Source organism: Carcharodon carcharias, chromosome 15 (assembly GCF_017639515.1).
Source record: "Carcharodon carcharias isolate sCarCar2 chromosome 15, sCarCar2.pri, whole genome shotgun sequence".
NCBI lineage: Eukaryota > Metazoa > Chordata > Chondrichthyes > Lamniformes > Lamnidae > Carcharodon > Carcharodon carcharias.
Genome location: NC_054481.1, coordinates 16,425,550 through 16,453,487, shown reverse-complemented (window position 1 = coordinate 16,453,487; position 27,938 = coordinate 16,425,550). Strand labels below are relative to the sequence as shown.

At 43.1% G+C, this 27,938-nt stretch overlaps 1 protein-coding gene across 1 annotated transcript; it reads right to left on the bottom strand.

Moving 5' to 3' along the window:
* Positions 1 to 937: 937 nt before the first annotated feature.
* On the bottom strand, positions 938 to 27,938 carry LOC121288339 (probable crossover junction endonuclease EME2). The gene is made up of 8 exons (XM_041206892.1): positions 27,470 to 27,938; positions 26,869 to 27,017; positions 23,933 to 24,025; positions 11,710 to 11,834; positions 9,827 to 9,944; positions 6,343 to 6,458; positions 5,330 to 5,519; positions 938 to 1,108 (listed from the first exon to the last, which is right to left on the bottom strand). The coding sequence occupies exons 1-8, from the start codon at positions 27,936 to 27,938 to the stop codon at positions 938 to 940; spliced, it is 1,431 nt and encodes a 476-aa protein (XP_041062826.1).

Sequence of the window (27,938 nt, the reverse complement as noted above, 5' to 3'; positions counted from 1 at the left end):
ATTATCAATATAAATCAAGGAATTTTGAAAGAAAATCCTTTCAGAATAAAGGAATTAAAGGGTAGAGGGGTCCAAGTGAAAGGAATGAAGCTGCCCATTGGCTATGCCTCCTTCAACCCAGTTCCCAGGAAAATTGTAGTGGTACATTGTTGTAACCTATGCTCCCTTGGCACTTGAGTGCATTTGAGAGTGCAACCTCCATCTGGTGGTTGGTTTGCCTGGCAGGTTGGGTTAAAATTACACACCATTTTCCTTTGCTGCTTTGAATATTGTCCGTGACTGATCAAACCTGTACTGCTTTGCCATGTGCATCTTTTTTTCTGGCTCTTCCTCTCTAATGTGGACTTGCACATCAGTCACAGGCTCAGTGTGGTAACTTGAGCAATTATTGTGTGACTCTGGTGGATTTTCTTTACTATGACCAACTAATCGGCAGTCCTAATAAATGCAAGTTCGTTCTTCATTTCCATGTCTTGCTCCTACTGACCTTTTGATTTTTAAAAAATATTGTAGTTTGAGCAGAATGTACTCAATTCTATGTATGCTGCTTTGGTGTATTCGCTATGTTAATTGTGTGTCGCTATGGTGATGAGCACATTAGTGCAGTCATGCTGTGTTGTATATTATTGAATATGCAGAATGGAAATGTTAAAACTTGCTTGTGTTGACGTCCTGCTCACAAATCATTTGTTTATCCAGTGTTAGAAATGAAAGCTAAAAGATAGTACTAGGTTAATAAAATAAACTAGTTTAAATTTTACACAGTACAAAAGGTTTCAAGTGCTACTAACAATGTCTAACTCTAGACTGAGTAACATAGTTATAATCAGGTAACACGTACAAATTCTATTCCGAAGTGGCTAACTCTTCTATATTTAAAAAGTTTACTGTTCATAAAGGCAGATGGTAAAATGAGTAAGTTCACTGATCTATGTAATTAACCACTTTTGTCCAAAACTATGTCAGAATTTTCTGAAGTCATGAAAATATACAACCTGCGTGAAATGTCTGGTCCAACTCGTCGATCCACACGTTTTCCTGCAGCATACACTTTAACCTCGGATAGAAGATTCTGTTTCTCCCACTCTGTGGCGCACTGTCTATAAGCCTTTTAAATGCATAATGTTAAGGTACAATTGTGAATGAATCTTTTTTTAAGAAGCACCATTTTTTTTTGCCTGCATAAAACTGTAACATTCACCAATGTTTTAACGGTTACAGATTGGAATTGATGGAACATAGAAATGGAAAAGGGGATGGCACAAATGCTGAAGTTAAGGAATATGGGAATGATTGTTCCATTGGGAACAGCGGAAAGGGGATATGAGAATTTAGGCAAATTTAGAAAGATGAAAATGAAAACACAAAAGAAGGGTGGTCATGATCTGGAACATTTACTGGTTTCTCCCTCCACAGATGCTGTCTGACCTGAACGTTTCAGCATTTTGTTTTTTTAATTTTGGCCTTCCAACAACTGCAGTGTTTCGATTTAGTGTTAAAGATGTAGAGCTGGGGCTAAGATAATGGGTGACTAGCAATCTGAAGATAAACTGGGGTAATATTTAATAGAAATGTTAAGAAGTGATGGGGTTTCTGCAATGTGCCTAAAACGCTTTCTCAACCAGGATGCTTTCAGTCATAACAAGAGACTGCTGTATTTAGTTCTTAAACTTGAAATGGGCCAAGTACGTCATTGCAAGAATAGGAGATCAACGAAACACTGACCATAGAAGATGAGATTTGATTATTATTGACAAGGAACAGAAACAGTCAAAAGATAAACATGCATGATCTAAAAAAAATTAGAATCAATGTGCGGATAAAACAATGGACAAATGATGGAAAATCTTATTTATATTCACAGTACAAATTTAAACATATTCCCAAAATGCAGAATGCCAAAGAGCTGCTACTGGAGTAGAGAACTAATTTTTAAAAAAATTAAAAAGATGCATGACAAATTTCAAATGAAATAACAGAAGAAAATGAAGCCAAGTACAGAAAATATCGAGCAGGAAAAAAGCCAAAGGCAGAGAATGCATGAATTAAAAACCAGCAGTAATGCAAGGTGGTGGTCGTAATAGGTGGAAAGTGGAGATAATTAAGATGAAGCGTTTTTGAAGACAAAAATAGCAAAGATACAGAATGCATCTCAAAATATCTGTTAGTGGGTGGGGGGTCACTTTTTCTCTGTTAAAGCTCTGGATTCTGCTATCGGTCACAATGTCAAAATAGTGTGGCTAACTGATTAGGGAAAACATGCATTTTCTTTTACAAGCCCTGAATTGGGCCACAGCTGTTCTTTTGGCCACCTTATTGTCAAAATAACATGTCATAAAATAGCTTGCAAAGACACAGTGCAGATTCACTAAAGTGAGGGATGGGAAATTATAGTTGAGGGACTTCAGATGCAACAACTATTTTCACTAGAGCAGAGAAGGCAAAGAGGATGTTTAATGGAAGCTTTTGAAATGGATTGGTTTTAATTGTTGAAGACTATTGTGCTGCTCTTCACAATCTTTAATGATCTGGATAAAGGCACTGGAGGAATTGTCTGCAGCTTCACAAATAATGCAAAGATGTGTGTAAGTGTAAGCTTTTTTTAAAAAAAAAGAGACAAACTACAGTCAGAGAGGAATAACCCATATCTGGTCCAACCCTGGTTAGGGCTAACATCCTGTATGTGTGAATCATGCAAGATTCCAAACTGAAGTCTATTGAAAGGAGAAAGACCCGAGGTGTCACAGACTTTAGGAAGATGTGATTTGAGGTCAGTTTCAAAATAAATTAGGGTTAGCTTTTGTCCATGTAGCTTTTAAATTAGGTTAAGGAGAACCAGATAACTCTCTAACTTAGTGTGCAACTGGGTTTGATGTCGGGAGTTTTCTCTCTTCACAGAAGGCCATTGATCTTATGGAACAAGTTGATAGTTTGTGCAATGAGTGCAGATTCACTGCAAGTTGGTTGACTTCCAAGCTGTGATTGATATCACAGCCTTGTAAAAGGCTGGTGGGTATGGGACAATCTGTCTCATGATTGTGATAATCTGCACTTGTTTTTGATTGTTTTAGGGGATTGGAGAAGAATTTCCCAGATTTCTTGGCCTGAAATAGCATAGGATATTTTCTGCACCCAGAGGGCTATGGATGCTTAATTGATTTTTGTATATTCAGGACTGAGTGATTTTTTTTTTTTTTGGAGACACTAAGGAAACAAGGGATAGGGTAGTTGATGTAAAAGAGCGTGTTTGAGTGAGCCACCCTGTTGAGTGGCTGAAAACAGGCTCAATGGTCTATATGCCTACTCTTAATTCATGTTATGTTGGTGGGTGCAGAGCATGAGGGTCATGATGCTCAGTGAATGTGTGGAACAGGCTTGATGGTCCAAGTGGTCTTTTCCTGTCTCTTTTTATACATTTGGATGAATGGAAAGATACCATTTCTTCTAGTTGCAGATTTGACCAAGGTTCACTAAGTGACAGGTTAGAACAATTTTCTTTCATGCAGATAGTTGAAGTAAAGTCCATTCCAATCTTGAAGATTGGATAAATTGAAATATTGGGGGAGGGCAGGGAGTGGGATATAGTTTTGGATGCTCTAGTAACTGGTACTAGACTGGTTAACTAAAGACTAGACTAAAAACTGGTATAGGCATTGAGCTTGATTAGTTTCTGTAAACTATTGTTTTATAGTACTGCAAATGATTTCAAGAGTGCAAGTTTGCAATCTGCAACAGATGTATGAATTTTGAAGAAAAATGAGATGGTGCATTAGAAACAAAACATGGATCGGATGGTAGAACCTCAATGAATTAAGGAGAAAGATTTCGGAGTTCAGATACATAAATATTTCCAAATGGTAGATAGGTGGGAAAGTAAAAATATCTGATTCCATGTTTTATAAATGAAACCTTTAAAAGCAGAGCCAAGTCTTAACCTGTACTGATGAAAGCCTTCAGTGGAGTATTGTAGTCCGTTTTTAGATGTCATTCTTTTAGGAAGGATATCACTGCCATCGAGAGGGTATGGATGACATTTACTTAAAGCCACTAACACCTGGCATTGTCTTATTCCATAAGGTGACACCATAGGGCTCTTTGTTGGAACAAAAAGTTGAGAACTAAAAGTTAGAAGTTATCGAGGATTTTGATCATGTACAGAGGGGGGAAAGCTCTTGCTGCAGAGCATAAATTTATGATCACCAAAAGGACAAGGTTAGGAGATCATTTTTTTTTAAATGGAGCAAGTTCTTAGACACAGCACTCCCTACCAGAAATGCTAAGGGAAGCACAATCCAATAATAACATTTAAACGGGAAGCGGATAAATATTTGCAAAAGGTAAGAAAAACTTGATCTGGGCAATGGGACTTGGGCATCTCTGATTTCTTATGGGCTCAATGGCTATGCTGTGCTGTGCTGCAAAATTCTATGTCCCTGCTTGCCACATGGCCTTGCAGTGAAATGGCTATTTTCTTTGCTAATGACTCATCCTGACATTATTTGTTTACAGTTTGATGGATGTATATTAAATTGTATATTTGAAAATTAAACAATTTTAGAAGCATTTTTATTAGTGTATATACTGACTTACAATGAAAATACAGTAGAACCTCAACCATCCCCCAAAATGGAGGAGGAGTAGGACCATGGGAGTTTCTAGATTGGTGGGGGTGTGGCAGGAGACAATTTCCATTTAGTTTGCCTTCTATCATCCTGGTAGTTGCATGTCTCAACAATAATGGATTTAACTAATTATGACAATCAATTGCTGTCAATTGGAATAATTGAATAATTTAAACTTTGAACATCCGAGCCTCCTCACCCCTATACTTGTTTCTAGATTCTGATTGGATCACTCATGATATTGAATGGTAGAGTTGGCTTGAAAAGCTGAATGGCCACCGCCTCCTACTTCTTTTCAATTAACCAATCCATTTTCTAGCATTTATAGGCAAGACCAACATTTTTCCTTTTTTTAATTATATATATCTCCTTGGGAAAATGGCTTGCGGTATAATTCCTGGTTTCTTAGCCTAAAGTTTAAAATTAGAGGCTTGGATAATTATCCGTCAGATACTTACCTAGCTGGATCAAGAGACTAAATCTGAGGGAGACATTTATTTCAAAACAAAGGTTTAGTTTGCCACCAGGAATTGGAGCTAATTCCATGGAAACTATTGCAGATAATTGAGGTTTGACTGTAAATTAACAGCTTGGCAGGATGAAGAATGTAAAATATTAGTGTAGATGGGAAGAAAGAGGAAAATATTAGCATAGATATGAATAATGAGGAGAAGAAGAAATGGCAGATATTCTCTAGCTGCCATTACCCGTAAGAGCAGCTTTGGTGTAGGATAGGCTTGTGCTATAGCCATTGCCACTGGTTGGGTGATCCTGTTGAGCTGCTGAAGCTGTTTTTTCCATAATTTCAGGAGGCCCTTTCCATCCTTATCCACTTTCACACCAGTGGACCACGTCCCATCAGGGCAGAAGGAGAAGGTCATTTTCTCTGTCTGCTTTCTAAACAAAATTATTTTCACAAGAATTTCTTGTCAAAAGAAGTTGCTTTTTTTTTTCCAAAAGTTTAATTCTTCTTGAGAACACATTTCTATCACTTTCTTTTGCATTTGGAATTGATCTTTTAATGTCGATGCGGCACGGAATGAATCTGAAAAGCTAACTCTATAAACTCTCATCTGAGCAGCAGAATTGACAACTGTAAATAAGTCACCTATTGTGATCGTGTATGTGGTCAGCAGGTTGGTGTGAAACATATCAAAGATAAAAGAGTTCGGACTAGATGTTATGACTCGTGGGGGAAAGAAAAGAATTGCTTGCTACTTGATCAACTGTTTGACTAATGGTTAAATATTCCTCCCTGATCAACTGAAGAATCTCACTGAATAAGCCAGGGTTTACTTGGGCAAATTAACAAAGCCAGGGTTTTGGGTTGCTTAGAAATTTGTTTAAGTTTCTTCCCTCAACGCAATGTTGTCAGACAAAGATTTCCTTGTGGTACACCAGCATTAATGGAGCATAGGAATAGAAAAAGCATTGGAGTTGACTCTTCAGCAGTGATTTTGATCTTACTGTATTGACATCTGTCCTGCATACTTATGGCACTGGTTCAAATTCTGCAGCAATGTCACCACAATGGACCTCATGACCCTAAATGAGTTTACCAGTCATTTTCTGAAAAATGAAAGTTAAGCTTCAATTTGTGCGAAACAGAAGTTTACATTCTCCCAAGTGGCTATATTATTTTTAAAGAAAAATGGCACCTTGACTTCTCTGTTTCGCTGTTGGCGAATATCTGTACTTAAAATAGTGAAGTTTAACTTACTTGAAAGGGCATCGAGCTATTGCCTTTGTAAGTGTTGCAACATGATCAGCAAACTGTTGCCAGTTCTCTAAAAACCAAACTGTTGTGTGCGTTTGCAACTGTAGGGCCACCTGCACCTGAACAAAAAACAGAAGAAAAAGACAAGCTGGACAAGAGCCAGATCAAAACAAGATGGAAAGGAAGCTGCTGTCATTTCTCACTTCCATCTGCGGAAACACAAATATTACTAGCAATTTTATTTCAAATGGAGTGATTTAAAGACCCTTGTTGTCATAAATACTTGCAATTTATTGGCTGCTTGATGTGCCTGCCAGCAATCTGGGCTGATTCTAAACCAGACAAATGGCTATACAAAATTAAAGCAATTGGGTGTTGTGAATACTCAACTTGCATCTCTTGTGCATCATTAGGCATCTTGTTGCAGATTAAGTAATGATATATATTTCAACCTGCTTCAGGTTTGATACATGAATACTATCTATAAAAGCAATGTGGTAGTCTAAAGAATATCAGTTCAAATCACTGATTCTGTGCTCCAAGTGGAAAGCCATGGTTAAAGGGGGTGTGGGTCAGAGAGTCTGAGAATTAGTACCAGTGTTATAGTCCAAGCATAAGGCCTTGCTCAGAATATGGATTTCTTTTTTTCAGGATCTGGGTCCCACCAGCAATTGCCCATCCCTCACTGCACTAAGAAGGTAACTGATGTTCAAGAATCACTGGTAGCAACCAGGTCACTTGTTGGAACACTTCAGAAAATTTTAGGAGTCAACCATGTTGCTTTTTTGGTTGTAAAATGGTTGCTGGGCTTGCATGTTAACATGGTAATGTAGATACTTTTTAAACTACTTGCCTACACAGAAGATACTTCTATCTTGCACTTCCACCTTTTGGTAATCTAATTCTTTTTCATTTGGTAGTATAGAGCTTCTCTCTTGCTGAAAAGAGATATGTTGAAGCTTTTCATCTTGCACTCATCAGGGCATTTGCAGGAATATTGATATAAGGGGAAAACAACTTATACTGTATGTGAAAGGTGCTGATTCGTTGGCAAGTGGTGTTGCCATGGCAAATGCACCACTATGGTGACTGACAGTTAACTGCCAAGCAGTCACATGAACTCCCCTTTCTTGAAGTACTAATTGAGAAATCTGCCAGGGGACACTCTACCATGGTCTACCGTGAGCCTACCTTCACTGACCAATATACACATTGGGATTCTTACACTGTTGAGCCATTTGCTCACCATGCAAGCTTGATGCTGAAATATGGTGCATCAAAGGCATCCTGCAGGATAATGGCTACTCTGATCAGGTCATTTCACTCTGTATATCTCGCAAACTTGTGAAAGAGCCTAAGGCTGTCATTTTCAGCCTTAAAGTGCCCTGTCTCTCTCAGATTACCCTGGAAGGGCAACGTGTCTCAAAGGTTTGAGTGACAGAGAAAACTAGCTCTTTCACGCTCCATACTATGCGGTAGCAACGCGAGTGGTGTTTTCCACTATTAACAGGATGCTGCTGTCAAGCAAAAAAGCCATTCTGCCTATCACAAAATGAGTAATGTGATGCTAGGTATGTAGGCCATATGTCCCAAAGACTGGCGGATCATATCAAACAGCATATCCTAGCCACTATTTGCAATGGGCAGGGTACAGACTGTACCCAACCAGTCCATGCTTGCAAAACTCAAAACACACTGTCCAACATCAGATATGATTCAGCAATTGGATAACATTTGCTAAATAATCCTCTGTGCTAAGAATTATACTGAAAACCGACTTAAGATTCAGTTGGACTTGCATTTGCATATACTGGAAGCTACCTATTAACACACAGGGCCCTATTCTTTGCAGACTGAAAGAACATGTACATTGCGCCTGTTTCAGCTAAACAAAATAAGTGACAGCCATTTGCTGACTCATTCCTCAGGGCAATACCTTGACGACTCAGGGTTAAGTTGCCTGGTTTAAATTTCAAACAATGCTTGGCAGTTAACTGTCAGTCACCATCAGTGGTGCAAGCGCCATGGCAATGTTACTTGCCAACCAATCAGCACTTTCTTCACATGCAGTTTAAACTGTTGTTTTCCCCCTTTTTATATTGGTATTCTTGCAAGTGTCCTGATTAGTGCAAGATGAAAAACTTGGACTTTTTTTTCATCAGTACAATTTTTTTCCTCATTTAAAAACAAGTTATTACATTTACCTTTTTAAATCTGTGATCACTACAAGTCAGAAGAGTATGATATGCACAGACTGGAAGTATACTGCGTTTCAATGGAACTTTGTACATAACAAGACTACAATCCATATTGCCTTTAAAAGAATAGGTTGAAATCAAATCAACGCGAGGCTGCATTTGAGTGTTTAAAGACCGTAGGATAAATGGAATTCTGAGGAAAGCAAGTAAATTAATTTTTGTGAGGCCTTGAACAAATAAGGATTGTTGTGAAAAAGATCTAGTCTTATTCAAGGCTGACTGTTCCTCAAATGATTGACATTTTGAATGCTTTATGTATACAGCTCACAGCAAAAGAATGGACTAAAGTTAACTCTAAGAAGCCATCTGATGTAAGATAATTTATGCCATGCAAGGTCATTTGGTTCAAGTCTGTGCTGGCCACAAAAGAGCTATCCAGCTTAATCCCATTTTCCCTCTCTAAGTCCTGAAGGTTACAGCACTTCAAATGCCCTCGACTACCCTTTCAGATAGTAGGTTCCAGAACCCCACTACCCTCTGGGTAAAAAAAGTTACTTCAACTTCCCTCTAATTTTTCAACCAATTATTTTTAAATCTCTGTGCAGCCTAGCTATTGACTTCCTCTAAGGGAAAATGCGTCCTTCCTATCTACCGTGTTCCTCATAATTTTATACACCTCAATCAAATCTCAGCTCAGCCTCTTCTGTTCCAAAGAAAACAACCCCAGTATATCCCATCCTTCCTCATAGCTAAAAGTATCCATTCCTAGCAACAGCCTCCTAAACCTCCACTGTCCTCTCGAGTGCAATCATATCCTTCCTGTAATGTGCTGACCAGAACTGTGCATGGTGCTCTAGCTGGAGTCTAACTAGTGTTTTTATGCAGTTCAAACATAAATACCCTGCTCTCGTACTCTGCCTTGACCAACAAAGGAAAGTATCCCATATGCCTTAACCTCTTTATCTACCTGCCTTTCTACTTTCAAGTATTTGTGGGCATAGACTCCCAAGATACCTCTACTCGGCATCCTATCATTTACTGTACATTATACTGTTTACCCTCCCCAATGCATTACCTCTCACTACTTCTCCTGATTGGAATTCAATTTGGTACTTTCTGCTCATCTGACTAGTCCATTGATATCTTCCTGCGGTCCACAGCCTTCTCAGCTTGGGTGTCAGTGATCGGGGTGGAGGAGAGAGAGGATCGAGTCACCTAATGATATAGCACAGGGGATCCTCATTTGTTATTGGGAAAACATTATCAGGTGCAAAAATGCAAATACAGACCTCATCCAAATCTGCACAGGTCAGTTCGAGCTCCCTGCTGACCCAAGACTCCGAATCTTCAACCCTGTTACTTTCTGAGTTCTTCGGTCGCTTCACAGGACTGTAAAGCCCTTTTTCCCTAAATAGTTTAAGAAAACAATTACTATTCTCTGGGAGGCAGCCAAACGGTGCTTTATATACAAGCCTAAATGAATAGGTACCTGTGGTTCCAGCAACACATCAGTCCGAAGAGTTTCAAAATAAAATCAGTCTCTAAAATATATCAGAGCGGGGATTTTCCATAGAAAGGGATGTCCTCAGAGGTGGCTGCCTTGGTTCAAAGTTAAGGACTGTTATTTGTGCAAAGATGCACTTTCAATGCAGAAGACTTTAGTTACTGAGCTAAGTGTACCTGTGCTAAAAATCAACTTGTCCTTCCTCTCGCCAATTTTTGCACCCAAAATTACTTTTGTATGGTTCCCTGTATGATATGGGCAGACAATCTCATCATGGATCTTGTCACAACTGCACCTGAGCCTATCATCTTCCGACATGTAAGTTGAAAACAGGAGCGGGAACCCTAATTCATCCCTGTTCCATAGCATGCAGAAACTGGACCCAAATGTGTTGCTTTCACTCGGCACAAATTCAAATCTTGGACCTTCGGGTCTATTGGGCTTACTTGCATTTACATCCTAAAATATTGGAGACTTGGGGGGGGGGGGTGGTGGGGGGGGGTGCAATGGGAGGAAAATAATGGGGTTCAATTGCATGATCACTAAAATATACAAAACTCACCTCTCCTGTGGTCTGTAACCACGTTTCATGGCATTTCCTGCAAGTGTTGTGCATGTTGGCTTAAAACTGGTCTGTTATTTTTCATGATTATACATTCTATTTATAAATTGGCACTTTACAATTGCTTACAATATGAAATAATATTTACTTAATTTGGTCACGTGTATGACATGTTGGAAGCTTGATGGACCTCTCTTGACCAGGAGAGCCCTAAGGTATGAAGAAAGCTGACTGCATTTGACTGCATTGAATTTGTAATCCCACTTGTGGGGGGAGAAAGCTTGGACCCATTAAAATTATTAATTAACAGTAGCAAGTTCAGTGTTTAAAAATAGTCAAACTTGCTATTTGTTAACTTACCTATTCTGCTTCCTTTACAAGAGGAAATATTCTAATGTAACATTTCATTAATATACCATTTTATTAATGTACCTTTCTCCTAATCAGTTTTAGTCTGTTCTAGTTGTTCAAAATCGCCATGCTTCAGGGTAGCTGCTTTAAATATGCTGGCTCTTAGTCTCCATCAAAAAGCTTGCTGGGGCTTGCTAACAAAGTTGTTGTAGTGTGTATATTTTTTGGTAACGTTTTAGCTGTGTTTTTATCTTCTTTTGTTTTGTACCTATATTAACTTGTACAGATGAAACTGCCTAATCCAAGAAAAAGTTCTTCCCTTATGATTCAGTGGAGGATTATATCATGTGGCATAATACTGCACCAGACAGAAGAGAAAGGTCCTTGTTTCAGCAAAATAATTGTCAAATAGCCATTCTAGCAGAAAAGGAGGAAACAGAGTCAGGGGATTGGGGGTATAAAGGATATCAATCATTCTTCATTGTCAGAAAAGCAGAAACTCTCCATTGTACATAGACCCCAACATAGGAACAAGCAAAGATCATGAGTTATGGAAAATGTCCTCAACCGCTTTATGGAGCACAAGTCAAACTTCAGCCCCAAAAAGCATGAAAGTGGAAGATGTCCCAGTTACAAAAAAGTTGTCAAAATTTCTGAAATAAATGTTTATTCTGTTTCAGTTTTAAGTGTGGAACGTGTGTCCTATAACTTGGCAACAAGTCGCCAACAAAGCCACCAGTTTAGTTCACATTTACCTTGTGTAAGTATCCAATCCAATGACCGCTAATGTGGCTGCTCTACGAAGTTGCTTGTCCAGTACTCTCATTATAAAGCTATCAAATGTTTCACAAATGTTTTCAGTGAAAATGCCCTTCATTTTCTGACAAAGGAAGAAAAAATTGCTTTAAAATGATGCTGTAAAATAGAAATGTTTCATAAATAGTAGTGTGGTGGTGTTTTATTTTAACCCTTAAGTTACCAAAGGAATAGAATACAGGAAAGTAATGCACCAGCTTTTCCAAGTGATTTTTTTTTTTTAAATTGTCATTTGAGTCCTTGACTCTCCTCCATAATACATAAAGCAGATTTGCCTGTTTTTATCCATTTATAAATTCAAATAGCTATTGATGATGGAAAACACTTTTGGCACTTGGTGCAATCTGGGTTCCACTAAGTCTCTCAATGCTTTCTGAAAATTTCTTTAATCCAACCTTTTTTTTTCTCAAGAACTGAAATTTCTAATGTCCAAAATGAGGTTTTAACCATCATAGTTAAAATTTGAAGCCAGATAGTTTCCTTTACTGTGTTTTGTTGACAGTTAGAAGAAGCCAATTCTAATAGCTTACACCAAGTGATGTTTAATTTCTAGCATCCATGAGGAAGAGAGTGATTATACAAGAAATCAAACAGCTGTTTCTTTTTGAAATTAAAATTAGAATGGGGAAATACACAAGTTGAACTTTGAAGATTTGAGGCAAGCCAATAAAAAGGCAAAGCAGAAGGGCGGAATGTGGAAGAGAAACTGGTTGAGAGGCCTTCTAGCCTTTCGTTATCTACCCATAGTGGTGTGAGATACCCAAGTATCTGAGGGTCAGTTTGCTTAAAGTGCATATCTGTGTGTGTGTGTATAAGTGCATACAATGCTAATACATCAGGTTAATACATCTTTAATTGCACTGTTTACGAATTCACAACCATCAGTCTTTTTAAAAGACTTTCAGAACACAAAGAGAGAACTGACATAGTAAAATCACAAACTGAGTTTAGCTCAGTTGGACATTAACCACTAACAAGCACATAAGAGAGAGCTAGGCTAGCCTCATTTGAATGCTATGAATAAAAAGGGAGGACTGGTTTCTAGGCTAAAGCCTGGGATAATTTACTATTGTTATTAGTTGTCAAGGATGCCATATCTCCAGTCTAAAACAGCTGCAGCTGTTAACAGCCTCGACAGTCAAAATAAGCAAATGATCAGAACACCAAAACCTGAGCAAAAAGGGGCATTGCATGTGAGGTGTTAGGACCAGGTAAGAAGAGGTGAACCAGCTCCCCTCTGTTCAACCTCGGTTGGTCGCAACAAAGGTTGAAGTTTATTTTCTTCACAAGGGTACGCCTTTTCCAAATCAGGATGTGTTTAACTATTTAAACTGAGCAATAAGGTGCCAATCAAACACATTTTTTGGAGACAAAGAGCAAATTTATTGACCCCGAAACCTGAAAAAAATAAAAAGTTGACACCAATTATTCTGCCCTCATGCAATCATTCAGACACACACACACACACCAGAAATAAGGCAATATGAGCCCAATGAAAAAATGAAGGAATTTATGGTTAAGTGGCTTTTGGTTGTCCTTGAGGCCTAGGTTTTAATTGCTGCTGCTAACTTAGGTTAGCTGGTTCCTTGGATGCGGTTAGATGTAGAAAATGTTGCAACTATTACAAGATCTCTGTTCACTGGTAGGTTTCTGGTAGAGTTGGCTTCTCGAACCGGGCAACACACTTGTTCCAAAAGAGAGTGAGTGAGCAGCCTTCAGCCTGTTTCGTCTGCTGAAGACTTTCTTCACACTGCCTGTGTCACTTGCAATCTCTCTCTCTCAAGTGGCCAGGCAGTCTTGACTTGAAATACATCACCCATTGTGTATTTCCAAGAGGTTTGGCGTTTATCTGGCTGTACCCTTTGTTTCATTTTTAATGTCTCTTCTGTAGATAGTTACGAGTTTCAATGGGTGTCTGGATTATAGGAAGTATCTCTCTCTCTTCACACTCCCTGAGGATCGCTTGGAATGTGACCTTGCGTTTTTAAGCAGTTTGCTCTGTCTGTTCAAATCGCAAAATTTCTGATTAGTTGAAAAGTCATATTTTCAAAAATAAACAGGCATATCCTCGTGACACCTTCCCATCACAAAAAAAAATGAAATGAATTTCACTCTCATTTCGTTTCAAGGTGTAAAAGCACAAAAGAAAAAAAAATCACTCTCTTAGCCTTGATCTGGATTATCCCATCAGTTCTATCATTCTTTACACTCTGGACAGACCATCCGTAATCACATTCGATCTCTCTGCAATGTAGATGATTTTTAGGTGATATGGCTGGAGAAATACTCTAAAGGAACAACCTTGCATTCTGAGTTTTGAATTTCTCCACAAAGATCAAAGGGTTGTGATCAGTATAGACTGCGGTCTCTCTTTCAGACATATATCTCAAAGCGTTTGAAAGCCAGTAATAAACCTAGGGTTTCTTTTTCTACTATGGAATACCATTTCTGATGTTCAGGTTTTTGATTGGTGTCTCTATTCCTGATACCCTGAGGTCAGTAGCATTGATGGCTACTTTAAATGCTTGAAGTCTGGAGCAGCTAACGCTGGTTTGTTTATTAAAATAGCTTTCAGCTTCTTGAAAGCTGTCTGCCATTTCTTGGTCCATATTACTTTTGCTTTTTCTGTAGTAGTTCTGTCAGCAGAGCCAACATGCCGTAGAACCCGAACATCCCTAAAATTCTCATGATTTCCTATTTTGTTGTGGGAATGGGAAACACCACTACTACTACTTGTACCTTTGCAACTCTGGGCAGTACTTGTCCATGATCCAGCACATGTCCTGGGTAGATCACCTGAGCCTTGGCGAACTCGCTCTTTGCGAGATTGACCACTAGGTCAGCTGACTGTAATTTCTGGAAGAGGGCTTTCAATTGCTCTCAGTGACTTTCCCAGGGTCACTGTACACTAGGGGGTTGTCCAGGTACACTACGCAATTGGATAAGCCCGCCATTATCTAGTTCATCAGCCTTTGAGTGCAAATGGCATGAACTGACACTAGTGTAACCCATCCAGAGTCACAAAGGCAGAGATTTCCTTTGTGCAGATGGTCAAGGGAACCTGCCAGTATCCCTTGAGTAAATCTATCTTTGTAACGTAGGCTGCATTATCTACGCCATCTATGCAGTCTTCCAGGTGGGGAATCGGGTGGGAGTTGTCTCAGGTCCCAGCAGAGCCTTGTGGAGCTGTCCAGCTTGGGCACGAGCACAGCTGGGGAGCTCCAGCTACTGCTACTGGGCTCTATTAGTTGGTTCTCCAGCATGTAGTTAATCTCCTCCCAAAACTGACCAGCTTTTCTGGACCTAGGCAGTAGGGATATTGCCTTATGGGACGGGGTCTCTCCCACATCCAAATCATGTAGAGCTAAAGTGATGCAGCCTGACTTGTCTCTACAGATGTTTTTAAATGCAGTGAGTAGCCTTGTCAGGTCTCCTTTGCTGTTCTGCATTTAGGCTGGCGAATATGGTGTCCAATTCCGCTAGAATTTCTGTTTTTTGCTGGCCGGACAGTAGGGGGTTCAATGTGGGCCTCACCCACGTCTCCGTTCATTTCATCCTCAATGTTGCTCTCATCCTCCTGGTCTGTTGTTATTGGACAGACCGTTATCTGCTTGTCCCCTTCTCAGCTGTGATATTGTTTTATCATGTTGATATGACACAGCCTTTGCTTTTCCCTGCAGTCTGGGGTGTCAGTTAGGTAGTTTACTTTCACAGGCTTCTTTGCCACTAGGTACAGGCTGCTGAACCAGGCTTTTTGGGGTTCACCCAGTATTGGTAGGAGCAATAACACAGTCTCATGGCTGAAAGGTTCAGGCACTGGCATGTTTGTCTACCTGTTTCTTCATAGCTGTTTGGAGAGTGTTAAGTGTTCTCGGGCCACACCACAGGCTCTCACGAGTCACTCACAGAACACGGTTACGTAGTCTAACATGAAGATTTCCTCCTGTTCTAAAAATCTCTCCTTGATTAGTTTCAGGAGGACCTCTCACTTGGTGTCTGTAAACCAATTCAAATGGAGTAAAAGTGGTGGGCTCATTGGGGGCGTCTCTGGTAGCAAATAGAAGAGAACCTAGTTGTGGGGGTACTTGTGGCAGTATGCCCTGATCAGACCCTGAAAACATTCTAGTGCCCCCTGCAACTGTGGGTGATAGACTGAAGATTTCAGTTGGATCACACCCAAGTTACCCATGACTTTCTGGAGTATTCAGGACATGAAATTTGAGCCCTGATCCGTTTGGATCTAGGTGGGCACTCCATACAGGTTAAAGAATTGTGTTAATTCCCCCATCACTCTTTTGGCGTTTATGGTTCTCAGTGGAATTGCCTCTAGACACATCCATGATGGTAAGGGTATACTAGTAGCCCCTTTTGTTTGAGCAGGAGCTCCACACATTCCACTAGCACCTTGTTGAATGGTTCCCCAAAAGCCAGCAAGGGATTCATGGGTACAGGTTTTATTGCAGGTTGGTGCTTTCCCACAACCTAGCAGGTGTGGCAGATTCTGCAAAACCTTACTACATCCCTGTGGAGGTGTGGCCAGTAAATATTCTGGCTGATGCGGACTTGGGTTTTTCATATACCAACATACCCAGCCACTGGCATTTCATGTGCGAGCTTTAATATTTCCCCACGGTACCTCGATGGCATTACGTGGTGGATCACTGCCCACACCTCGTTTGCAGGTCTGTGAGGGAGTCTCCATTTCCTCATCAGCACCTCATTTTTAATGTAGTCGCAGTCAGGGACTACCTCTGCCTCAGCTTCAGTTTGGGCAGCCCGAGCTAACTTTCTTAACAATGGGTCGGCTTGCTGAGGCGCAATCGAGGAAGACCTACTTAGGGTCCTCTGGAGTCCTGGAAAAGGTCTCGGATAACCAGGCAGTCTGCAGTGCCCCTTGACGGAGTTTGTCTGGCTGTAGACCGGGTTACCATACAGTCAGGGAAAATGCCTGGCACTTTTCTCCTGTAGCTATTTTGTCTCTCTGACCTCGGCCAGCTTCTCTGAGATTACTGGGGATGCAATCACTTTTGATCCCGTCAGGTCACTGCCGAGGAGCGGGTCAACCCTGTCCACAGGCAAACCGGGGACAACTTCCACCGTCACCGGTCTGGACACAAAGATGCATTCCAGGTTCACCTGGTATAAGCAAAAGGGCATGTACCCTCCTTCATTACCCTTTACCAACACCTTGTCACTTACTGCACTCTCTGGTGGAAAGGTCATGCTTTTTCGCAGCAGCAGAGTTTGGCTGGCCCTTGCATCCCTCGGTATCACTATAGGCTTACTCGCCTTGCTCTGGGGAAATACGTCCACTCTTCCTTCTGCTAAAAAATCCTTGTAACTCTAAGGGAATTTTTTCTCTACAGGAATTTGCTGCTGCAGTCAGAGCCATAGCCTGGTCTGCTTGGGTGGAACTCCACCTCTAAGTGCCTAGCTACAACTTTTAATTCTTCTAAGGAGAGTACCCTTAACTTCTTACTAATTATCTCTTCCTGTTCTATGAAAGCATTAACATCGAATGTGGACATTTTAGTATTTCAGACCCAAGAAAACCTTTTGCAGTTTTTAAATTGCTTTTGAAGGAACAATTTACTTTCCCCACACCAATTCTCTGTTCAGTCTGTGGGAACAATCACAGACGAGCCCCCAATTTTGTTACAACCAGGTGAGAAGGGGCAAACTGACTCCCTTCTGTTCAATCTCCTCTGTTGATCACAACAAAGGTTTATGTTTCTTTTTCACGAGGAAGAGTCTTTTCTAAATCAGAACGTATTTAATTATTTGAGCAATAAGTAGCCAATTAAGCAAGGTTTTCTTGAATCAAAGAAAAAGCAAATTTATTAACCCCCTAAACCAGAGAAAAATAAAAATGTGATGTCAAGCATTTGGCCCTCACGCAATCATTCAGACACACACGTGTCAGAAATAAGGGGAGTTAGAGTCCAATTTTTAAGAAAAGGTAAAAGAATATACAGTCCTTTGCTTGTCCTTGAGGCATAGATTTTAAACGTTGTGACTGATTTAGGATTGCTGGTTTCTTGGATGCAGTCAGATGTAGATGATGTAGCAATTATTACAAAATCTCAGATCTCTGCTCTGTTTCGGTAGAGTTGGCTCCTCGAACTGGGCAACACGCTAGTTCCAAAAGAGAGAGAGAGCAGCCTTCAGCCTGTTTCCTCTGCTGAAGACTTTCTTGACACCGACCATGTAACATGCAATCTCTCTCAAGTGGCTGGGCAGCCTTGCCTTGTGATACTTCTCCGATTGTGTAGTTCCTTGAGGTTTGGACTGTTTCTCTGTGGCAGCCACTGTTTCAATATCCAGTACTTTGTATTTTTAATGTCTCCTCCTTAAACAGTTATGAGTTTCATTGGGGGGTCTGACTTATAGGAAATGTCTCTCTCTTCACACTGCCTTGAGAATGGCTTGGAATGTGACCTTGCATTTTTAAGCAGTTTGCTATATCACAGTTCAAATGGCAAAATTTCCAGTCAGTTGAAAGTTGAAAAGCCATATTTTTTAAAATAAAGGGGCGTAGCCTCTTTCATACAGGCATTTATTTAATTTTACACTCACCATCTTATCATATGCCAATGACTGATCTATTGAAAATCTAGTTTAAATTCTAGAAAGGGGGTTAATATAGACAGAAGATGTGTAAAGCAGAGGGAATTCAAGAGACACTCCAAGGATGAAAGTGAAGGCTTTTCTGTGGATTTTACCCAAGGTATAATGGAGTAACAGAACACTTATACCTTATAAACACTGCACAGATACTGTAAAGTGTCAAGTCTAATTTGTGCTAAATAAACATTAATCACTGCCATTAATACATGTTAATATTGAGTCATTAGTTATCAGGGTTTATCAGAAATATATTAGTGGGAGCAAGTGGGAATGGGGGAGTGGGTGGAGATTTAAAGACTGAGTGACATCTGAACAAGTAGTTCAAAGGGAAGGGGATGGTGGGAAAGGGAATGGGTAATGGGAAGGTGAAGGAGGAAGCAGGCAATTATGGAGGGAATTGGAAGGGGATCTGAATGCAGATCCACAATCATTGCTGGTTCCTGTCCCAGCACACTATGGCCAGAATTTTCAGGTCGGAGTGCAGGAGTGAGTGGGCCCGACATGCCGACACGAAAAATGATGTTGGGCGTGTGTCCCAGTGTCACCACACGCCATGGCAATATTTCAGAAGGCAGGCAGGCACACACGGAGTTCCAAGGCGCACCCGCCATTAATTTATGGGCCAGTTAAGGCCCTTGAGGCAGTAATTGAAAATGATTTTTTGCAGCCTGTGCGATTTTCAGCGCTTTGCATGGACGCAACGGGCATTCGGGTAGACCACATTTTTAAAAAACCTCATCCACAAGCAGGATAAGAGGGGTGAGTGGGTTCCCTAATGCGAGTAGTTATAACTTTAGTTTTTAAACTTATTGCTGCTTGCTTGTGTGGACAGGACAACTCCAATTCTCTTCAGAGCTGCTTTGACAGAAAAAACAGGCTTCAGTTCAGGACTCTGGAGGAATCATAACACTTGGAGCCTTGCAAGCATCAGACAGCCTTCCCTTACCCTGGGACTGTCGATTGTGCTCTCCGCTGGAGGCACCTCCTCTGAGGAGGAGAGGGCCAGAAGGGGGAGGAGGCCAGGAGTCAATATTCAGCCTCCAGGGGAGCCACCTGTGCGAGGACAGGTGCAGGTACAAGGGGCGCAGGGCCAACAGGAAGTCAAGGCGGAAGGGGCCACAGAAGACGCCACCATCCTGCTGCCAGGGTTTACAGGCAGCGATGCAGCTACCTCAATATGTCTGAGGTGCAGTGCCGAAGGAGGCTCCACCTCTCCAGGGAGACAGTGACCTTCATCTGTCAGATGATCGGCCCTGAGATCAGCTCCGACTGTGTGGGTGGACACCTGTGCTAGTGGTGCTGAAGGTCACAGTTGCCCTCAACTTCTATGCCTCCGGCTCTTTCCAGGGGTTGGTGGGTGATTTTTGTGGAGTCTCCCAGTCAGCTATCTGGAGTTGTGTCGAGCTGGTGACAGACGCTCTGTTCAGGCATGCATTGACTTTCGTTCACTACCGCTCAGACAAGGCCAGCCAAGCAGAGCGAGCCAGAGGCTTTGCTGTGATTGCTGGGTTCCTCCACGTCCAGGGTGCTATAGACTGCACATATGTGGCCATCAAGGCACCAGTGGGTGAGATGGGAGCCTTCATCAACAGGAAAGGATTCCACTCCTTGAACGTGCAGATAGTGTGTGATCACAGGATGCAGATTCTGCAAGATTGTGCAAGGTACCCAGGCAGCTCCCACGATGTTTAGATCCTGAGACATCCCCAGTGTCGAGGTTCATCAGTGCTCCAGCCCGGCTGGATGGATGGCTGCTGGGTGACAAGGGCTATCCCCTCAAAAGGTGGCTCATGACACCTCTCTGCCACCCAAAAACAGAAGCTGAGCAGCAGTACAATAGGAGCCACGGCACCACAAGGGCAGTAGTAGAGAGAACCATCAGTCTTCTCAAGATGTGCTTCTGATGCCTGGAGCGCACTCCAGTATCCCTCAGATTATGTGTAACTGATGGTTATATGCTGGGCCCTCCACAATCTGGCACTGGAAAGGGGGGACGTAGTAGAGGAAGAAGATGTAGATGCAGATGCTCTGGCTGCAGACGATGAGTCCAGTAGTGAGTGCGAGGATAAGCACGTTCGAGAGAACACTGAGAGAGTATACACTGACCCGGGCAATCTCCAGGGAGGTAGGGAGACCCCGGAGGCTTTGATCCAATGAACCTTCAGCTAGCCCACCACAGATGAACCTTCAACACATGCCAGGACTGCAGGTTCGATACTCGATACCTGAGAGCAACATTTGCCTGGTCAAGAACATTAACTATGTGCCTTTTTGATAAAGCTCAATGACAAACAAGTCACTCATAACACCATGGGTTCCCCTTCACCTGCAGAACTAATGAAGCACCCAGAGGCTTGTTGAGAACCAAAACATTTAATGATTGCCAACTTGCATACAGAAATCAAAGTACTCTAAAAGGTGTTGAATAGCACACCAACTTAAAAACAACTTAAACGTGGGGCAAAAGAAAATCACTTGTGATAAGCCCGTGTTGTGCTGAAGGTGCCTTACGCTCATTTTTACGGGTGCTACATCTAGGTGCTCGTCCCTCACTGGCACCAGCATTGGAGGCAGCCTGCTCACTCTGCTCTCCTGTTGGCCTTGATGACCTTGGCGGACGTCCTCTGGCTCGTGGAGTCTGTGCTGGTCCCGACTGGGAGTAGCTGGTGGCAAGGCTGGCATCTTCCCAGTTGCTGCAGCCTCATCAGATGCCACTGTCACTGGCAGAGGATTTGCTGCCATTATCCGGAGCGCCCTGAGAGGAGCTCACAGAGACGAAAGGCAGCTCATGCACCAATGTGAGGTCGCATTGGACCTCCCTGCTCATCACTGATGAATAAGCACCTAGCTGGGATACTGGGTGCCCAATCCATCTCTCACACTGATGCTGACCACCTGAGGTCAATGCCGCTGTGAGGGCTTGCAGGTCCGAGCGCATCCCCAGGAAGCCCTGATTGTTCTCCTGGAGGAGCCTCTCCATGAGAGTCACCACTCTCTCCATGGAGGAGGCAGTGCGCTCGGCCATGAGGGTCATTGCATTGCTCAAGCTCAGCATGGACTCCTCCATCATGGAGACCATGGCAAGCATTCCCTCATGTATCTCCGCCAGATCCTCCCGCACACCCTGCTGGACTTCCAGCATCTGCTGCCTCAGGGACGACTCCAGAGGCACATCATCAGCCACCGAATGAGCAGGTTCCTGGTCTCAGCATTCCTCTGGCAGCCAGTACCCTGGGCACTCTCTATCTCCGCCTGCACCTCAAGTGAGTGTGAACTGCCCTCACCGCTGTGCACCAAGATACTAGCCGACGATCTTATCCCCACCGAGGTGCTGGTATTTGTGCTGGTGCCTGCCTGGCTGAGAGGATGTGACGTTGGTGTGTTAATATCTTCTGGGCCCTCAGGGGTCAGCGGCGGTCCCTCTGCCTCCTGAGTCCTGGCATGCGCTGGTGAGGCTGAAAGGAAGAACAAGGAGATTCGATTAGTAGAAGTCATTACACTGTTAATCTGCATGCCTGGCACCCGGATCAGGATGCGCTCCTCCTTTCATTATCAATGGGCAACCCATGTTGGATGCTGAAATCGATATACAGTCAACAGCGGAATGTTTGCACTGACGGACATTGTGACCTCAGTGCATGGCATCTTACCTCCCAATGGCACCGCAGCTGGTTGACCTGGGCACATGGCGTCTCTCCGGCTTCATTGCCTCCTGTTCGTATCTGGTTATGATGAGAAGCTGGGGCTGCCCTTCGCCGGTCTGCAGCCACTCTGCACTATTGTGTGCAGTCTTCTCCTGAAAGAAGAGAGGAGCATTGATTAGTCCACCCTGTACCTGCATTGCCATTGCAGCCTTGCCACTCCAACCTGAGGGAAACCTTGCAGGGCTCATCTGATTCGTGACCTTGGAGCCTCCATACACTCACTCCAAGCAGCCAGGGCTGACCCCCTTGACCAGATGCTGCCTCCATCACATTTGCCACTCACACTCTAAGACCTTCCAAACCCACAAACACTACCACCCAGAAGGACAAGGGCAGCAGATAGATGGGTACACCGCCACCTGGAAGTTCCCCTCCACGTCACTCAGCATTCTGACTTTGAAATATTTCAATGCTCCACCACTGTCACTAGGTCAAAATCCTGGAGCTTGCCCCCAAACTGCACTGTGGGTGTTCCTGCACCACATGCAGCAGATACAGAAAGCAGCTCAGCACCACCCTCTCAGGGGCAACTAGGGAAGGGCAATAAATGCTGGCCCATCCAGAGAAGGCCACATCCCATGAATGAATGAATGAATACAAAAACAAAATTGAGTTGGGGGCGGGGACAGGACGGGAGGGGAGTGCCGGGGGGGGGGGTGGGGGGGGTGGGGACTACTTAACCGCTGTGCTAAGTGACCCATGCCATCACAGTACTCACCCTTCCTGATCGTAAGAGGTCAATAAACCGCTTGCGGCTCTGCACCCGGGTGCGTCTCACCACATCGTGGGAGCAGACCCTTTCTGCCACCTCCTCCCAGACACGTTTTATTATGTGAGGGGGGCCTCCTCTTCCCGTCCCTTGGCACAAGGATCTCGCAACATGCCACCCTCCTCCTCGAGGAGGGCAGCGAGGCACTCATCCGAAAACCTCGGGGCTGAATGCCCCCACCGACCTGCCTGCCCTAGTCTCTGAGGACGCTATCCAACATCCTCCTGTGCGACTTCAGTGGCAGCCTCTGGACGGCTGCCTGCCCCGTCTTTGAACAAGCCGCCGGGTCACCATTGGACCCGGCCATCATTGCCCCCCACACCCCCCTCCCTCCCGCTGATCTCGGGAGCCACGATTCACGCTGGGCAGGCCTTAAGTGGCCCGCCTGCATAAAATGGCAGCGCAGAGCCAATCGTGGGTGGAGACTGGCTCCATCCCAGCCCGCCTGCCATCAGTAAAATCCTGGCCTATTGCCACATCATGCAGCACTTCCCATGTGAAAGAAAATAGAGGGCAATGGAAAAGGAAAGTGAAAAGAGGGCAACAGAAAAGAAAAGGGAAAAGCAGAAAGAAGTGGCAAGTAGAGAAAACGAGACAGAAGCGGCAACATAAGAACAGCGGAGACAGACCATATTTTCTGACAAAATGCTGGAAACGCTCAGCAGGTCTGGCAGCATCTGTGGAGAGAGAAACACGGTTAATGATTCGAGTCAAGTATGACTCAGAACTATATTCTCTGACACTGAGTGCAATGCTACAGGTGATTGATTATTTATTAAAGATCTTATCTGTGTGCTCCCGACTGACTTATTCCAATAGCCATTTTATTATTAGAAACAATAGCATGTTTATGTTGATTTTTCTTTTCAAAGATTTTTATATGGATTGTAACACATAGCTTGGACTCATTAGTAGAGGTTGTTTTTCCACTTTTAATAAAGAAGATGAAAATATTGTGGTTAATGATTATAGTATAATGCAAATCTTAATTTACACATTCCCTAATGTGAAAGTGCATTCAGTTAACTACATTTGCTTAAACATCTGAACTTTAACCTTTACCTGTTTATGTGACCAGACCATCTTGAGAAAGTAATTTGGTGAAAGCAGCACCAAAACTTGATTTTCTTCCTTGGATTTGTACATATTTTTAGTCTGAAAGCACAAATCACTTGTTACCAAATATGCACCGATTCAAATCCCATTCGTGTTTGAAAATATGCCTTGATGATTATCTGATTACAGGGCAGACCCTGACGAAAATATTCTACAGCTTTCCTCAGTGTTTCATCAGATGTGGTGGGGTGTGCTTCAAACTCTAAACTGCAGAAACCAGGCTAACAACTTGTGAAAATTGAAAAAGGACAGCTCAATCTGTCATTAAATAGTAATAATATACTGGAGCTGCACTAACTGTGAGTGAAGACAGCCCAAATGAAAGACTTCAAAAGGCATCCATTCTTTAATCAACCCGCCTATTATCATATTCCTGGTAGAGTTCAGCCAGACATCCATTATTATTTAAACACACCAGTATGGAGAGAAATCTTCCAAGATCGCTCAATAATTAAACCGAGGAAAATTCAGAATTGCTTTTCACGTATAGAAGGCATCTGTTAACTGCCTCAGAGGCATGGACAAATTCAGTACCCAGGACAACAACTGGTGGCTAAGATTTGCCCAAACACCCTTGAATCATTGAAGAAAACAAAAAAAAAAACAGCCGGAAGCTCAGTCCTAAAATCTACTGAGTAATGACTGCTAGAAAGTGCTTCAGTGTTGATGTCAATAGCCCAGAAAACCAGCCAAGCCCATGGGACAGAACAGTGGCAAGAGGAGTTAGGAGATAGGGAGTGGGAGCACTGGATGAGGGAAAAAAATAACTTTCCAGCTGTTGGGAGTAATTTGGCATTCAAAATACGTTTTTGAAATTTTATTTGCTAATGAGGGAGCTGTGATCCTCAAAAAATAGAGCAAAAAACGGAAATAGCACCAGTGCAGCAAATGTTTCCTTTGCTGTACAAGAAAAAAAGCAGACAGATTGTAAATTAACCTGTGGTTAAGTCTGGTTTAAGTCGTTCCTTGTGGTAAGATTATTTCTTCAGGGAGAAGTGACATGGTTGTATGTTGGGGAAGAAGAAGAAAGTGACTCAACTATAAAATGATGGGGGTTGTATCATCCTTAGCAAGATGATCACCCCAAAATAACCCATACAGGTGAATAGAGAATGTCCTGTCTGAAGGACCATGCTCAACAATAAGAAAGGGATAACTTGTATTTATATTGTACCTTTTATCCTAAAGCTCTTCACATCCAATAATGTATTTTATGAATTGCAAACACTATTGTAAGCAAATGTGGCATCCAATTTGAACACTGCAATGCTTTACGAACAGCAATGAGATAAATTACCTGATAATCTATTTTATTGGTTTTGATTGAGGGAGAACTGTTATCAGGACAATGTACCTCCACCCCCCCACCCCCCTCACCACAGCTCTTCCTCAAACCATATGGGATCTTTTTTTGTCCGCCTAAGAAGCTAAAAAAGACCGTAATTTAACATTTATCTAAAAGATAGCATCTCTGGAAGTACTCCCTCAGTACTGCACTGAAGTGTAAGCCTAGCTTTTGTGCTGAAGTCTCTGGTTGTGGGACTTGAACCCACACAATTCAGAAAGGCAGAATATTACCACTGAGCTAAGGCAACTGAATGATAGTCAAATGGAAAAAAAAATGCAATTAGAAGGAACAACGTTAGATAAATTTTGTTTTGTTTCGAAGACTAGGCTGTTATTATAAGGATTTGTTTTTAAAGAATAGCCACTTACAGACATAAACGACACCAGAATGGGAATGCTAAATCCCCTAACATTATTTGGCAAACATAGATTACTTGGTTGGATACATTACCCTGTAAGGTCTTTGCATTCCCTGTCAGCTTAGCAGGAATTATTTTTCTTTTAAATTAATGCCATTTTTTGAAAGTGACCTCCCACTGCTACAATCAGGAACTAACTCCCTTTTCTGGTTTCCATCCAGCTATCCTATAACATTACAAGTGCCTCTGTTCTCCTCATGTCTAGCTATCCTTTTGTTACAACATGGAAGAATGCTTCCAACTGTAGTAGATTTCATTATTTTCCTGTGCCATTTATAACACAAAATGTCCCATGTGAGATGTGTAAATCTATGCAAAGTGATGAGTTGGGGGTGGCAGGAGCTCACAGAATCAGTGCAGTAGTTCCCGACATGTTTTACAAGTACAGAAAGAAGAGTTATGAATACTCTTCAAACAATGGCAGTGTTTAAGGCTGTGGTGACATTGCATTACCCATCAGAGGCCAATAGCTGCAGTGAGCAACAGTGTCCATTCGTACAATGGGATGCAAACCTGCAGTGTCACTGTTCGGAATGGACCCTGAAGATACCTGCTTGCAGACTCACAAGAGCTCTGCTGTTAGCTGGTCAATATGAAATGTTCGGAGAGCACAGGTGGGAGACATTTGCTTTCTCAACTTTTAAAAAAAGAACATAACTTCAGTTTAAAGGTGTTCAGGACATCCAATGACTCTTGTGCTGTTTCAAACATATTATTTGGCACCACATCCTCCTTAACATCCCTCAATGACCATAATGACCGTACCTCATTGCTGTTTGTGGGTGCTTGCTGTGTGCATGCTGTCTGCCACCTTTCTTACCTCACAACACTGGCTACACATCAACAAGTATTTCATTAGCTGTAAAGGATACCCTCAGATTGTGAAAGGCGCTATATAAATGAAAGGTGGGCTGTCTTTATTTGGTCATGCACAAAGCAGCGTGAGAGAGTCTCCCCCAAAGGGGTCTTGCAATGCTGAGCCAGATGAGGACCTGAGTCATACTGTCACCACTGTGCGGCGTGGCAAAAGTGACGGTCCAACTCCCACGCTGGGCATTTGAAAACTAAAGCAATTTTGGAAAGACAGGAGAACTGTCGTGCACATCATCAACTCACCTCCTCAGACAAGTCACCGAGCATCACTTCAGGAAATTCTCTTCTCCATGTAATAGTGGAAGGAACTGCCTGAGGTTCAATGCTGTATTCTGATTCCAGCGAGTTGAGAACATCGAGCAGAATGTATCCACCCGTATCTTCCAGGATAGCTGGGGGTGGGGGGGGTGGGGTGGGGGAGCAATAGAAAACAAAAGCGGGCTCGCATTTAAATGCAAACACGATTAGTCGATTCAAATGTCAGGTAAACTATTCGTACTTTCTCAAGAAGTCTCGCTTATGGACATCAAGAGTAAGCGGCACCTTTGTTCGTGTTTCCCATATCCATTGGTTCTGTACAAATGTGGGGATAATATATCGCCCCCCCCCGCCCACCCCCCAACCATCTCATCCCATCCCCACCCCCACCCCCAGAGGCTAAGTGGATGCTGACTACAATTTCACACATTTAACACAATCCGAGGAAGGACGGGGAGGGAGGGACAAGTTATAAAGCTGCCAGCACTCCAATCCTGAAAAGATGGGTGGACAATAACACAAAGCAAAGGACAAGGGGGTTTGAAGGTAGCTGCTGCTGCTGCTGCTGCTGCTGCTCCTCCCTCACCTGGATCCACACACACCCTCATGTACTTCAAGCACTCCTCCGGCCGAATGTACTTGAGGGCAACGTCGGCTGCCTTCCGATCGTGTTTCTCCAGCATCTCGCTCTCCTCCGCAGCCTTCCGTTCCCGCTGGAGGATCTCCCAGCCCCACTCGGCCGCCCGGATCTCCTCCGGGCTGCTGTGCTTCCTCTGCCCGGGGCTGGGGCCGGGGCCGGGGCCGGGTACGGGTACGGCGGTGACTGGGTACGCCCGACCCAGCCGCTGGGCTCCGCTCTGGCTGCAGCTCCCCACAGCGGATGTCCCCTCCCCTGCTGGAGCCGGAGCTGGAGCCAGCGGCCGCCGGGCTGCGCTTGGCCCTCCGCCGGCCTCGGAGCAGGAGCAGGAGCAGTAGCGCTCCCGCTCCCACTCCGTCGGGGGCCTCGCCGCAGCCCCGCAAGGCCCCCAGCCGCAAGAGCCGGCGGCCGGATACAT